The 16329-nt window shown below is 45.3% G+C and overlaps 1 protein-coding gene across 2 annotated transcripts in view; it reads left to right on the forward strand.

Moving 5' to 3' along the window:
* The first annotated feature begins 334 nt into the window (after positions 1-334).
* The window catches only part of si:ch1073-358c10.1 (mitochondrial peptide methionine sulfoxide reductase), a 35434-nt gene continuing 19439 nt past the window's right edge, over positions 335-16329 (forward strand). The window contains exons 1-4 of one of the 2 annotated variants that reach the window (XM_034576065.1): positions 335-557; positions 8137-8205; positions 8516-8635; positions 13115-13219. In XM_034576065.1, the coding sequence (XP_034431956.1) occupies positions 485-557; positions 8137-8205; positions 8516-8635; positions 13115-13219 (367 nt within the window). In that variant the 5' untranslated portion in view covers positions 335-484. Of the gene's footprint in view, positions 558-4589; positions 4785-8136; positions 8206-8515; positions 8636-13114; positions 13220-16329 lie in introns of those variants that run through there. The other variant, XM_034576064.1, reaches the window with a different exon arrangement.

The following is a 16329-nucleotide window of genomic DNA, read 5'->3' on the forward strand; positions in this document are numbered from 1 at the left end:
TCATCCATCCACCCATCCATCATCCATCCACCCATCCATCATCCATCCATCCTGACCCACCGGTGGCACCTCCCACAGAATGAGAGCTGATAATTGGCGCGAGCTCATTTGCATGCTGAACGGCGCGGGTGTTTATTTAAATTTAATTTCGCTCCCGCACACTGCGCACTGTAGGCTTTTGTGCCAAAGTCATATTAACCCCTTGACTAGTTGATATGCGGTGCACGACGTTGCCCACGCACGATGAATATTCATACGGATGGCGTTTTTCACCGCCGCCCCCCCCTTCCCCTCCCTCTCCGTTTCCCAGCCCCGCCATAAAAAAAACGCAACAGCGCGCCGCGTGATGGAGGCATCCCGGAAGACATTTTCTCCAAACACACACACACATACACAGTTTGGCTCCTTTCAGTGTGTGTGTGTCTGTGAGCGTGTGTCTGTGAGTGTGTGTCTGTGAGTGTGTGTCGCTGCTGCCGCTGACTCAATGGCAGATAAGACTGAGCTGCCGGGCAGGGAGCGGGCTCTGAGGGGGAGGCAGGAGAAAATGGTCGTGGCAGGTAAATAAATAACAACATGGTGACGGAGTGAACCTGCTAAACTCACCACGTGCTGGAGTCGTGCGTGAGAAACAACATCATATTCATACTACATTCATACCTATATACTTATATACAACTTTCTATAGTTGTACAATATACATACACTGTTTACTATGGTGAATCTATATCCATATACCTGTATGTAGATACACGCATATATATACATATCATTCTCTACTTATATTCTTTTTCTATACAATATCTGCCAATATATACGGTCTAATCTGCACATATATGGACACGTCTATCTCAATATCTCCTTATACGTATGCGTAGATACAGTTTAACATGCCAGTGCAATCATCCTGTGCCACTGCACTTTACTCAATTACATTACTCAATCTATTTCTCTAGTGAGAGGTGTATATTATGTTTTATATATTTTTGTCAATTTTGTATTTTATTCTATTGCCTTTTTATGTTTTCATTGTCTCGTCTGATTCTGTCTTGTCTGCTGCTGTAAAAAAAACTGCATTTCCTCGGTGTGGATCCATAAGGTTATATCTTATCTTGTCTGAACAGTTCAGTGAACATGAATAACCTACAAATATAACTTCATGCTGTTTTATTCTGGAGTGATGTAATGATTGATGGAACGTGATATCAAAACGTTGTTGGGTTGTAAAACTGTTCTTAATTCAAGACAGTCGAGTAAGATGATAAAATGACTGGACGTGTGTAGGGCTGGTAGACTGGGCCATGATTGGGTTATGATTGATAAAAGCAATGAGGATAAAAAGCTAAATTTCACCAATTCTTTTTTTATGTTCAACCAAGCGCTCACTGAACAAAGTCAAATATCTGGGTCACCTCATCATGAATGATTTATGTGATGATGACCGTCAGTATGTTGTGACCTCTATGCACAAGCCAATATGCTGGTACACAAATTTCACATGTGTACAGATTATGTTATAATAGCCCTTTTAAGCGCCTACTGTACTGGTGCAGTTACAGTAGAGATAAAACCAACAAGCTTCAGGTGGCATTTAGAATCTTTCTTAAGCTCCCAAGATGGACCAGTGCAAGTCAGATCTTTGTGGCCTGTAATGTTCCTACTCATCACGTGGCCGACTGGGCAGTAAAACAATATAATATACACTTAAAATACGTTTGTAACATTGAATAAAGCAAAATGCTTGAACCTTTCTAATGCCTCCAAGATTAAACACCAATTTTACAAAGTACAGGGTCCAGGGATATATCCTTTCCCAAGTGGATGTCTGGAAGTGGTTTAAAGTGGACTTGGGGAGTTCTCAACATAAGAAAATTGAGAATATTTGACCAACAATCATCTTGACACTACTACCCTTGTGTCTGAGGACGTTTGTTCCAGAGATCAGTCTAAACATGTGGTCTGTTGGATATCTACAAAGTGTGGTGATGATACAGCAGAGTCACAATATCAGACTAATAATCACAGAATATGTAAAAACTCTGAAGCACAAATTTGTACATTATTCACAATTAGCAAAGTGCAGGTTTCTGGTGCAGTATTCTTAAGCATTTTTCAGGTCTTTTATAACTTTTGATGTAGAAAACCAATCGTAAAAAAACTTGATGGGCAACTGCCAACTTCAATTTTGTTCTGTTCTTTGTTGCACTGACTTCAGAATAAAAAAACAAAAACAGCTAGAGTCAGTTTACTTCCTTTTACCAGTAGTAACTTCTCCCTTTGTATTTTCAACAGCCTAATTTTGCAAACTTAACCTTATAAACCACGTTTGCCTCCATTTGGATGGTTTTGTTTTTAGCCTGTTTGAGGACAGTGATGAAATCTGTGGGCCAAGCTCAGAATCTGAAGTGGCAGCAAAAGCCTGCTGGGATGTGTGGTGGGATTGTGTTACAAATAGTTGATGATTAAACTGGGATGAAGCAAATCTGTATGGATCAAGTTCTTAGGACTGACAGAGACATAGTGGCACTCGCAGAGAATAGGACATTTCAGTTAATATTGTTTAGAGGGAAGTTTTATTTTTTACACCTACTTTAGCATTTTTTTGTTTTATTTTGATTTGTAGCAGAGACTCAAACTGCTTCCTCACATCTTATTCTTCCATTCATCTTCTGATCTAATTAGTTTGGGAGAGGAGGGCTTGCAGGAGAATGTGACAATAAAGAAACAATTTGAACCAATTTGAACCCGACGTTCCCAGTCATCACCTACTCAGACAAGAGCATCCACAAAGTGCATTGTGGGAGCTGGGGTGTTAGTGCATGGTACGGAGAGGTGCCGCAGCGTCCAGGGGCCCATCTGGGCATTATGCGCATGAAGGCTCCGCCCCATCATAAGTTCCTGCTCCGTCTGTCGAAGCAGCTCGGAGACACCGCATGGCAGAAATCTGTCCCTCCCCTTTCACCGTGGGGGGCGGCTTAGGTGGGGACTGGGGTTGTTCTAGAGTGTGCATATGTGTGTTGGAATAGAATGCTTATGTGTTTGTCCGTGTGGTCCAGTAAGCATGAGTAATTTGGGGATTGCAGGGACTGTCTCTGCATATGCCCTGTGCAGTCGCATCCTTGCGTGTGAGAGCGAGTGCACACGTTTGTCCCCCCTGTACAGTGAAAATCACTTTATTTTGAAAGTTGCTATATGAGCCCCATGGCCTCTTAAAAGAAGCTTGTTATTCCTTGTTCAGACATCCCAGTGTCCTCCGTTCCCTCCCTGGCTCCAGTGTGTGCAATGTACTCTGTGACCTTGGTGAGAGTGATCCAGTGGCAGATTGCTACATGGTAGGGGCACAGTAGCTATTATTTTGAGTCAGTGCAGCATAGACTGCCAATATTTCTTCCAAACGGGATGGGGGAGGTCAGCTGACCAAAATCAATCTCTGTTGCGTGCTTCTCTATAACTCACGGCGAAGATATATTTCTGACATTATTTCTCTGTTGTTGTCTCATCTCCTCTTGTCTCCGATGCCCTTGCTCTCTGGCTTTTGCATTAAGCTCAGAGGCTAAGAAAAAACGTGTGTAGAAGTGAGAGGGAGAGCATGCAAATTAAGAATTGAAACACTAGATAAATAAAGGAGAAAGATTTGCTCTTGGGCAGCTCTGTAGCTTGGTGATTAGCTCTGTTGCCTCAGCGCAGGAACAGAATGGGCTTGGCCCCAACCCAAGTGTGTGGAGTTTGTATGTTCTCCACATGAGTTTCCTGCAGGTGCTATGGTTTCCATCCCAGTCACTTAGATAAACATGAGACAACAGTGAACCATGCACCGTGCCCAAAGCATACCGAAGAGAGTATGTAAAGGTAAATCTGCTTTTACTATGCTGTTAAAAACCAGGTGCATTTATGAATTCATGCTGACCAGCAGGACACCGTCCCCTTCTTCCCTTGCAAGTTGAGAAAAATGTTGATAACACGGCACAACAGGATGTACCTCCATCTTGCTGGAGGAAGATAATGAAGCCAAGCGCTATAGTAGATAGTCTTCTCCATAGCAACTGTTTCCGTTGCTAGGATACTGAATGTATGGAATGCATTGATGACTTGAAAGTTGTACTCTCCAGAGTCTAGACAGTTTCCCCAGCCTGCACACAGGCAGCTTCATGTACTTGCACCACAATACCACGTTGGGTTGATTGAGGACTGCATCAGCATCTTTTGTGTTACTTACCTCTGAATGTTTTTAAAAATGGACCACCTCCCACCAGCCTTGCCTCCTTCCTCCCCTCCCCTTCTTTGCCCCACTCTTTTTCACCCCAACCCATCCTCCCATACAGCAGAGGGTAGTTGGCACCAGTATAAAGCATCAGCCTCCTCCGACGACTCGTGCCTGACTCCCTGCCAACCTGTGTGAAGCTAGGAAGCGGAATAGTGAGAGGGAGGGAAGAGGGGAAGGGAGAGAATGGATTTTTGGAAGCAAGTAAACAGAGCAGCCTGGAAATCGACCTTTCCGTCACCAGTTTTGGCATCCAGGGGTAGAACCTCACCCGTGTCTCCGCGTGTGGGGGCAGCAGCACTTGGACTTCCGTTTTACGGGTGAGAAACACGGAACCACGAGTAGATTCGGAGGGTTACAAAGACTAAATACCCTCCGAAACAAGTCAAAGTGGATGTTATTATTCGCTAAGCAACAGATTGTTCACTGATGGTAACCATGGTACAAGCAGCGTTACAGGGCAGCGGGTCCGATGTTTTGGTTCTGGTCCAGCCGCCTACAACCACCTCGCTAAAAGCAACAAAAGGTGACCGAAGTATTCCAATTCAGTCCTGCTGTACTGTTTAGCCTGCACTGCGCTTTTCAGATATCCTCAAAAACAAAAGCGCACAAAAGAAATTACGCCCATATCTCATCCAAGTTGGAAAAAAATCCTTTTCATGAATCCTTCCCCCATATTCAGCCTGTTTTCTCTTCTTTGAAAGCTCAGTCAGTCACACTCCCTGCTTGTTTTTTTGTCGTCCTCTGTTCTTTCTTTTGCTGGCGTAGTGAGGCATCGTAGTGAGGGTATTCAGCCAGTTCTTGGTGTGTGTGTGTGTGTGTGTGTGTGTGTGTGTGTGTGTGTGTGTGTGTGTGTGTGTGTGTGTGTGTGTGTGTGTGTGTGTGTGTGTGTGTGTGTGTGTGTGTGTGTGTGTGTGTGTGTGTGTGTGTGTGTGTGTGTGTGTGTGTGTGTGTGTGTGTGTGTGTGTGGTAATTCTGGCAGAATGGGGTGTGGGCACTGGGCTGGCAGGGGGGAATGCTGGGCTAGGCTCAGTGAAAGGAGCCAGCCTGGTACCGCCTGGACCTCTGCCAGCGGCTCGGTGGGAGAAATACCCACAGCAGAGATTGGTGTGCGAGGATTGTACAGCTGATTGCGCACTTGTGTGCGTGCAGGCTGGCGTGCACGTGTTTATAAGAGGAGCACGAGGGATGATGGGAAGGTGGTGTGAGGAAGAGAGTGTGAAGTGAAGATGGGAGAGCAGCTGAGGGAGACGAGAGGGCGGGGAGTTTTGGCTCGGAGTTGTCTTCTCTGGACAGTGCTGAGTCGGCGTGTTATGGGCTGTCTTCATTTTTACCTCCTTTTCTTTGTTTGTTTATTTGTTTGCTTGTTTTTTTTCTCTCCGTTCTTTCTTGGATGAAGTGCTTGATCTTTTTCATACAGTGCCCAAAGGCATGGTGGTCTGACGGCCAAAAGAATCCTTCACTGCCTCTCTGCTACCCTCATCTGTTGCTTCTCACTGGCTATTTACTCCTTTTATTGTTTTGGCAGGCCGAACTCTCCTCCTCCCACTCCTCCTCCTCCTATTGCACACTTGTCTCTCTCACTCTCACATTTTCTCCCTGTCTTTTGGCAACTTCAGGACTTTTTATCGCAGTGGCCAGAAACAAAGGACAAGAGGGTGAGATTGAGGATAGAGACCAAACAAATTCAGACGAGGAGAAGAATGAAGATGTTTCCTGTCCTCCCACCACATTGAGTCTCTCCTGAACACAATATTTAGCTAGTGCAGTCACTGAGACAGATGCCCTGACTGTGCCCGTGAACGTGACCTGGCAGTGCCAAACAACCCGCTGCTAAAAGACAGAACTGTTGCACTACAGCGGGGCAGAAAGGGACTGCCTGAGGGCAGCCAGGCCTCTGTGACATTTTAGGAGTCCTTTATGCTTCCACGATCTACAATCTGTCACTACACAGAAAAAAACACAGCTTTGTCTAATATCAAAAAGTACCCTTGAGGTGGCACACCAAGACAGGCTTTATCAGCTCAAGTGCCACCGTGCTTCTTTTACCACCTATATTCTAACACATGGTAATATTTAGGCTCCCAGTACTGTGGCCCTGCAATTTCAGAAAATATGTGCAAATCAAATACATGTTTAGATTACAGACAATAGAAGATATTGTATCAAATCAACATGTAGCCTATTGTTTTTACTGTGGCGTTGTTGATCTGAAAAAGATGACGCTAGCATGTTACATAGCTAGGTAACATTAGGTTAGCCTCAATTAATCTCAATTAAGTGCATTTCTTCAGATTACTAATCAAAGCACGAGGCTGACGCTAGGACGCCAGGTCCGATATTTTACTTCTGGTCCAGCCGCCTACGTCCACCAAGTTAAAGCAATAAAAGGGGGCCGAGGTATTCCAATTCAGTTCTGCTGTATGTTATATAGCTAGCTAACGTGACGTTGGCCTTGCTGTTTTGTGTTTCGTCAGATTACTTGAATTAGTCGGCTAATAATGAGCACGATGCTGACACAGGGTTAACAAGATATATCTTAATGCAGTCACAATTTTAAAATAATCATTTACCAAATTTTCCAACAACATTGAGGAAGAGCCAGCTTCACCTTGTCACAGGCCATGGAAACAAGTGTGGGATTCTGTTGTGTTGTGGGGATTTGGTTATTGTGAGTATCTGGTTGTGTTAAGAGTTGTTTGTTGTGTTGTGAGTAGTTGCGTTTTTCTAATTTCCACACTTTTGTTGTCAAATTAAAGATGTTTTTTTCAATTTGCATGCAGTTCCTTCAGTTGCAGTGCATTGAACTCTCAGAGCCACCATATCCCAGCATAGCATAACTGTACCTTGTGGCTTTACACTAATCATTGAAAGCCTAAAATAAACTGCAGGTTGCTGTTGGCCTTTGGCCTGTTGGGGATCACCCTGGGCCCATCTAGGAAATGAACTATTATGTCCGTGTCAGATTAGTGATTGTTCGTATTCAGGTCACTGTCACACATCTCATCTCTGGGCGGCCCCAGGACAATCGCACATTTAACTTAGAGCAAGCAAGCATCCATTATCGGTATGTGCCCTAAGCTCCGAGTGTACCCTATGGCCTGTTTATCTGTAGACTAATATTAGTGGTTGCAGTACAAACCAGCCTTGCTTAGTGGAGATTTGCACGCTAAGTCACCTCAGTCTTCTTAAACCCTAATCCTCCTCACACATCTGTGGGCTACATGGAGACTCACACACACACACACACACACACACACACACACACACACACACACACACACACACACACACACACACACACACACACACTTCCTTTTTAGTGCTCTAATTCCACACAGCACAGTTGGCAGTAGTGTACCACCCTCCTGCCACCTCTCAGCACTGCAGTTTGTTTTACTTATTGCTTTTTTTTTACCATGGTGAAGATTAGGATAGCATTGGGTCTACTTACAAGGCCCTCCCCTGCTTGTAGGGTTAAACAAGCGTGTTCCCCGGACGTATCATCACAGCATAGCATAGCTGAATTCGTGGCTACCTGATGGTGCCAAGCCCAGCACAGCACTTAACACGCTAACATTTAAAGCCACACTCTAGAGTAAGAGAGAGATCAGAAAATAACCGTGTTTAATTGTGGGTATTGAGGAGAGGACAGCAGGGATATAATGGCGGTCAAAGCCATGTAATCTCTTAAATGTCTTCCAGCACAGAAGCCTCTGGCTCTGATCCGCTGGCCTGGGTCAGTCTGTTACAGAGTGCAGACCTATGCGGCCTAGTAGAAGCAGATAATGGACCTCTTCTGCTCGCATGCTGCAATTTGAGTTGTTGAAAGACTGTTATGATCTGATGCCATATTTGCTCATTCTGTCCCTTCACAGACAAGCATGCAGTCAGTGGGAATCCCACTGTGGAGCCTTTTCCAGAAGGCATGGAGACCATCATGTTTGGTGAGACCACACAATCACAAGTTTTTCAAATCAGAAACAAACCCAGTATGAAATAATCTGGTCAAACACATTGTGGTAAAAATGTGGATGAAGCACCAATACTGTGTGTGTGTGTGTGTGTGTGTGTGTGTGTGTGTGTGTGTGTGTGTGTGTGTGTGTGTGTGTGTGTGTGTGTGTGTGTGTGTGTGTGTGTGTGTGTGTGTGTGTGTGTGTGTGTGTGTGTGTGTGTGTGTGTGTGTGTGTGTGTGTGTGTGTGTGTGTCTGTGTGTGTGTCTGTGTGTGTGTGTGGGCCTGCTGTCTTCATATCCAGGTATGGGCTGTTTCTGGGGCGCAGAGAAACTTTTCTGGCGACTTCCAGGGATTTTCTCCACACAAGTGGGCTACGCCGGCGGTTTCACACCCAACCCCGACTACCACGAGGTTTGCTCAGGTACTACACTATTTTGTATATTTACAGCGTCTATGCTTAGATGTGTATGAACTACTCACGCCGGCTGCCCGGGGGGATGGCACAACATTTCTCTGTAAGATGAGTCAAGGTTCAACTTGATCAAAAACTGTGAAGGAAAAAAAAGATAAAGAAATGCGCTCGGAAATGGATTTTTTAAGTACAACGCTCTCATCCTCTCGCCTCCTTCCTCTCTTCATCTGCAGTCAACTACTCAGAATGTACTGCTCCAGATGGGCTACACCCCGCATCCCCACCCCCCCATGACCTACTTGTAAGGATTGGGCTCTGTACTGTGCTGTACTGCGGCGTTTTTTGCTAACAGAGGTTACTGTGTATGAAGCGCCTAAAACGAGCTTCTCTTGCTGAGACTGTGATTCGGTGAACAAGACGTTGATGAATTAAATTGGTATAATGACAGTGAAAATGTTTGGCTATACCTGTCCGTGTCTCTGAATTCGATTCTCTCCGTTTACCTCCTCATATATGATGTAGGGTGGTTTATATATAATTCAAATGAAGACGTCTAGGCCCCCTTTTTTTCTTCTTTGTGCGCCCCTCTCGTGTTTAGGAAGTCACAAGCTTTTGGTTTGGGGCTGCTCCATTTTTGAGGGCACATCATCACAGGCAGTTGTGGAGTCTAGGTGCACGCACAGCATGGGGGACGTGGAGAGGAGGGGAAAGATGCTGTGGGCTTGGCTGGCGGAGTTTCTGAGCAGAGTCCTTCAAGGGATTGTATGTTTCCTATCTGTCTACCCCCCAGCCCTTCTCTCTCTCTCTCTCTCTCTCTCTCTCTCTCTCTCTCTCTCTCTCTCTCTCTCTCTCTCTCTCTCTCTCTCTCTCTCTCTCTCTCTCAGTGAGCTCCCCAGCAACAAGATGGTCAGCTGCGGAGGAGGATGGAGACAGATGACAGAGAAAGAGAGGTTGAGAGCTGTGGCAAGTGAGGGAACCGGTAAAATAAACTTTTGAGAGGAAAGAAAAATTTGAGGGCCGAAAATAAAGTGTGAGAAAGGATGGCTGCCTGTCCATCGGCTGAGGGAGTGCAGGCGTCGCTCCAGTGGCCATGACGGAGCAGAACACTGTGATGGCATGAGACTGAGGAGCTGTCAACACAGCCAGGCTAGGACAGACAGACAGACGGACAGAAAAGAGAGAGCCGATGGAACTGTCAGCAGAGCCAGGGAAGGATGGAAGGACAGGAAGACACTTGGACGGCCTGACAGACAGAAATAAGAGAGCTTGAGGCGCAGTCACGTTTGCCTCGGGAGGACGGACAGGACAGACAGCTGACAGGTGGAGAGAGGGAGACGTTATTGTCAATCAGCATATTTTATCTCAACCAATACACAATACACTCTGTTTTGCAGGATAGAATCAATAGATGATGTTGTAACCTCTTGTGCTTTAACTCCACAGTGCTGCATCGACTTTAATCCATAGCCTGTAAATAAAGATGGACGACTTGTCTTGACTAGTAGACACTTCCTCCCACTATCCAGAAGTGAAGCTAAAATACAAACATCTGTGTGATTACAAACTACCTAAAATGACAGAAACCATGTTTGTGAAAAAAATTATGTGTGCATTGACTTTTTAGTTTGTTCTGTGTCCCATCTGCTAACATGGAGAAGGCAGGGTTAATGACCTATACGACCGCCAGCCACCAGGGTGTGATTGAGATGATTTGACTTCACTTTTGGGCAACAGCCATGTCGTTCATTTTTATATACAGTCAATGGTTTAATCCAGCAAGTCCTCAAAAGATGAATTCACCATTGTTTGCTGATGTTCGTATCTTTCAGATTACCAATATAATTGTTCCAATAGTGACTCACAGCAGGGTTTTCTGCAGTTCCAAGGTTTATGCAAATAACTATCACAAAAGGTCAGGGAAGCAAAAGAAACTAGCATTGACGAGACATAAACTTTGGTTTCCTTGAATCACAAGTTGGTTTACTCAGACATCTACATTTACCTCCTTCTGGAGAAGTTTCACAATAATATAACAATGACAAAGTTCTGCTGTAGATACCTTTTGGTGCAGGTTTAGATTCATATTTCAATGTTGTATTTCACACTTTGATTTCACATTAAACTGGTGTATCATACATTATTGAGCCGTATAGTGCTTTAATTACACTCTCCTCAGTAACTGTGTGTATGGGTGTGTTCCACGTGTCTGTTTACTTTTTCACTCTCATCCGTCGCTAACGGCATCATAAACTCGCAGGAGGAAACACAGGCAAGTCACAATTCATGCAGTCCCCACATTTTATCTCGGTAGCATGTGATTACAATTTTGACAAGCCACATGTCCGTGACAGCGTAGCTCCAGAGCCTCTGCGTGTAGTTGCAATAGGTACGTCGTAACACCTTAACACAGAAGTATAAATCCAGCTTTAGAGACGACAATAATCACCTCACAACTGTTGCGTGTCAGGACGATGTTAACGTAGATCATAGTAAGTATTGGAAGCGTCCAGTATTGCTTTTTGGTGAGGACACCCTTGTTATATCCGTCTGGTCTTTTGTCAGTGAAGCCAGGCTCATCTAATGGCAGCACGTAAAGTAAAGTCAAATTTAACTTCATGAAGTCCCATTTGACTGTTTTTGAATAATTAAACGAAAAAAGGGCAACATGGTGGCGTGTTGATTTGGGAGGGAGGTCGTCACCCAGAAGGCCATTCACCCTGCTGAAGTGTCCTTGAGCAAAACATTGAATCAGTAGCAGCTTCAGTGGTGCTGGTCTGCAGCACTTTCACCCCCTTCAGATGGGACGAGTGAGAAACATCATGGTGCATATTCACCTTGTTTTTCCAACAGGTCTTGACGGCTATTTCATTAGAATTTTCTGTTTTCTCTGCTTGCGACTGTTCTTACTGAATTTCCTGTGCCACGATTGTTAACATACAACCCACGCAACATGCATGCAGCCCCATATGGTGAGAGACATCCTATGTATTAAAGATGAAACGGTATTTCAAACCGTGATTTTAATGGCCAAATGAATTGCGATGAACCCAGTACACAGTTGTCTATAATGTTTCTTCTGCTGAAATACCAATAATTTGGATGGTTAAACTATGTACTGTGTTATCATATGCAGTGGGTGAATATAGAGTCTGATGAAAAAACACATGCAGCAACAGAACAGTGTGTAGTGTTGAGGAGCCATTTTCAAGTTGGGCTGACAAATCTCGATTTCCCTGAGTCCAAAGTCCCCACATCATGCATCGAGTTAAAAATGATCTTGCCTTGCATTCAAAGTGTTCTCGGCACACTGCCAATGGGTCCATTAAACATTTCCAGATTCGTCCATTGAAATGATATGTGACATGCTGAAAATATTTTTAATACATGACTAATATCTTTCCAAGAATTTTTTTCTATTTCACATAACTTAAGTGGAAGAGTAAATTAATGGGTCATGTCATTTTATTCCAAGAGACATGCTGGGAATATTTTCTATCCTGTTGGGGGTCCTTGGCTGAGAAATATTGAGAACCTCTGCTCTACGAGACTGTTGATAACTCTGGGTGATGCTGGGGACTATTTAGTTTTTCAAAGGGCAGAATTCAAACGTGGTTTTGATTAAAAATTGACCTTTTTGTGTTTTGAATGCGACCATTGTTTCCTGTAGTCACCGTTTCAGCCCTAAAAATGTGAACAGTTCCAGCAAAAACTCAGTATTCACTCTACTCAAGGTCACGGCAAATATCTACTGAAATGGGTGTATGTTCTTTATGTAGGTAAATAACAGCCGTTTAAACAGGTGAAGTCTTCGATGATCATTTGGCACAGGATGATCCTCTTGTTGTGCCGAGTTTCATTCGAGACAGAGAGTGGGTCTCAGGCCAGATGCATGAATTTGACAGGCGTTCTCCTATTGTCTGGGATGCACCTGATGCATCTCTCTGTGTGGGCATGCTTTTGTGTAAATGGTGTGTGTGTGAGTGTGAGTACACCTGCGCACGTGTCTGTGTGAACAAATGAAGGGGAATTGCTCTTATTGATACAACGCTAAGCTAACACCTTTGTATTTACATACAGCTAAACTATGTTGGGCTGAGGTGTGTGTGTGTGTGTGTGTGTGTGCGCGCGCCTACAGTACATGTGAGACATAAGAAGCCCCTAGTTTGAGAATGCCTGCTGGCAGCTTGTTGAAGCTTTGGGGTCCTGGCAGCTGCAGACAGGCGCAAGTGTGTGTGTGTGTGTGTGTGTCCTTTTCCGCAACCTCCACCATAAGCTCCAACCTTAACTGTGCCTCCTCTCTTCTTTCTCTCCCATTGTGCCATAAGCAGTAGCATATCTGTGTGTGGGTTCACCCTGAATGTCTCCTACCCATGATCTCAATGAATTTCCATACATGTTGATTTTGGTCAACATTTGTGAGTGAAATTTGGGCGAAAAGCATTATATAACTTGATTTGTATTAATCCACGTTTTTGGTTTCTTCTTCAGGTCTAACAGTTCACACTGAGGTGGTGAGGGTGGTCTTCTCCCCTGAAGACATCAGCCTTGAAGAGCTGCTTAAACGCTTTTGGGAGAACCACAATCCTACACAAGGTAGCAACACACACACTCACGCAAACGTTGCCCTCAAATAAGACTGATCCCGAGGGGCACGGGGTGTATTAGAGCAGAAGGATGATGCCCAGACGTGTGCCTGCGTGTGCGTTGTGGTAGGGGGGGGGTCTCATGGGTGTAAGTCAACGCCAGACAGTGTTAATGTGTCTGAGATCCAGCCATCCATAGAGAGAACACACCAGTGTGTTGCATGTTCAAGCCCCAACTGCAAAAAAATCCCCTTTCTGTGTTACCGCATGTGAATAGCAAGTACTTCATCCAACGAGAACCAGGTATTCACATCACGTGTGAGGTTGATGTCTGTTTCACTCATTATATTACATTTCTTCTTTTCTGGGTCGAATAATAATGAATGAATATTTGTTTTAGTGCGCTCCCTGTGTTTCATTGGTGGGTTTATTCCCCAGACGACAGTTCTGAAATTGTCAATCACAGGAAACTTTGCAGCGACGGTGCCTAATTCATTCACATGATAAAAATTTGGTCACTTGTCTGGTTCTGAACCACATTCCACCTTTACATATACGCTACAAAGTGTGCGTGACATTTACCCCCAACCCCCAAAAAGCCGTCTCTCCCTCTCTTCAAGTCTCTTGTTTTCTCTGCTCACTGGAGGAGGTGATGTAAGAACATTAATGCAGTGGTACGGTGTGTGTCCATGTGTGTGAGAGAAATGACAGGCAAAGATGTACTCTGCTCACTCATATCAAAAAGTGAGGGAGGGGCCTGACAAGTTGGGAAGAGATGGATCAAAGATTTATTAGCCAGACCTTTAAAACAGGCTCGCGCACGCACATGCATGCACCCTCATTTCTGCCCATGTCAGTTCTATCATCTCTTTTACATCTGTCATGATCGCTGCTCTCGAACACCGTGTGACCCGATTACTCCGAAACGTCAGCCATTTTGACTCCTCAGTTAAATACGTCGTACGTACCTCACATTTTCACTCGTCCTCTTCGGCTACTGTAGAGGTGGATTTACAGCAGGAGGCAAAGGGAAGGAAGAAATCGATTGAGTATTGAGGCTCGTCCGAGATCCACAAGAATGTCGATCGGGAGAGATTCTTCGGCTCTTCTCCGTAGCCGAGGGGCAGAGACACATCTTACTATGGGCAAAGGCACAGGCAGAGTTGAGCCGACACGCCACAGGGCAATGAGGCCAAAAGAGTAGTCATGCATTTCCCCTGTCTCACCGCCTTGTCTCATCTCATGTTTTATTAATAGCATGCAGCTTATTGTCTATGAAGTTTTGTCTTTTTGTCACAGTTTAGACCAGGTGACCTATTTCGAAACGCAAACTTAAACATGCAATTTTTTCCCCCCCCCCCCCCCCCCCGTCTGGATGTGTTCATCTCCGCCACTTCTCTCCTCTCCGATTCTGGGTTCATGTCTTGCAGAAATTCCTCTGATTTGACAAATGTGGTGTGGAGAGGTGGAAAGGGGCCCGCTGGCTGTGCCTTCACGCATGCTTAAGCTCCAATTTATTCTGTCCACCTTAGAGCTGGGCTTAAAAGAGAATGGATAAATTAAGGAAGTTCGCTCGTTTCCCTTTTAACTGCGCAGATTCACCAGAGATCATCGTATATGGAGACGCGCCCGGGAACATTATGAATTCTGTTTTTCTCCTGACACGTATCAACACGGAGCGCATCCTGCTTCATATATACTCTCATGGAGCGCCTGTAGAACTATCATGTATATACATATTCAGATGCATGCAATACTTCCTTTAATGTGGATGTGTATCTGCGAGTGTGTCTATGCACATATGTGTGTGTGTGTGTGTATATGTGTTTTGAGATCTGTGCCTCCCTGCTTTGCCTCAGTTCAAAAGGGTTTAGTCCCGACAACGTGATGTCGGGCTGCGTCAGCTCCACCAATCCCGGCCTGGATAGCAACATTAGCAGCCAATCAGAAACTCCCAGCAGCCTTTGCTGTGTGCCCTCTTTCCATATTCAGCAACACTAGTCTCAATCTGCTGGCTTCCCTGGGATGTTGCATAAAGACCCCTGATTCAACACGCTCCCATATTATAAGTTTCTTATGTCTGCATTATGACAACTCTTCGGTAACACAACTTTCTCATGGGAGTGTGCACAGAGGCACCGAAGCACAGACCAAACTCTGCACAGTCGAAGTGACACCCACATGTCGGAAGCTAACAGCCGTTGTGTTTCGTCATGTTGGCTGAAAACATTGATTTGATGCGTTAAGAATGATCACAGTGGAGACGCAAACACGTTGCGCTCTTTCGCACACTGCAGATCTATTGCCCACACAGTTTTCGTAGGCAAGCATACTGTTCACTTCACATTATGCACAAATGCTCATTATGTCTGCTCATAGACAGCTTTACTCCATTTGTGCATGCAGGCGAATGGGCACAACACACACACACACGTACCATGCATGCAGGGGGTGTACACAGCTGCACCAATGGCATGTCAGTTTGATCACTTCCTTGCAGAAGTCCGTAGGCCCCGTTTCACTCCCTGAATCTGATGTCCCCTTTACTCCCAGTGGAGGACAGAAACGCCTGATCTAACCTCTTCCCAACCCGGCCAACCTGTCTTCTCACCCCTCGAATTTATTTGTACTCCCCCCTAGTCACCATTCCTACTTTTTCCCTCAACCCATACAAGCACACGGTCACGGCCGTACGTCTTCTTTAATGATTTCTTTCGCTTCCTTTCTGCCCCGTTCTTGATTTCATACCCCCATTAAGTTTTTTTCAAATTCCAACTCCTGTCTTCCCCCCCCCCCCCACCTCACTCGCTTCACCTGTCCACCCCCCTCCCCCAGCCTCACCCCTCTTTCTCCTTCGCAGTGAGCTGAGCGGAGGGGCAAGCGAGTGAGCAACTGGCCCGGAGCCCGTCAGCACATCCGCACCGCAGCTCGGAGTTGACTGCTCCCCGAGGCCATCCGCTCATCACACAAACACACTCGCATCCACTCACTCCTCTTTTATCTCTTAGTCACCCCCCCCCCACCCCTTTTCCTCCGTTCCCCTCCACCCCCCCTCCCCGCTGCCCTTCATCTTAACAACCGAGCCCCCCCCCCCTCTCCTCTTTGTTTCCTCCTCGTTGC

Source organism: Hippoglossus hippoglossus, chromosome 22 (genome assembly GCF_009819705.1).
Source record: "Hippoglossus hippoglossus isolate fHipHip1 chromosome 22, fHipHip1.pri, whole genome shotgun sequence".
Classification (NCBI taxonomy): Eukaryota; Metazoa; Chordata; class Actinopteri; order Pleuronectiformes; family Pleuronectidae; genus Hippoglossus; species Hippoglossus hippoglossus.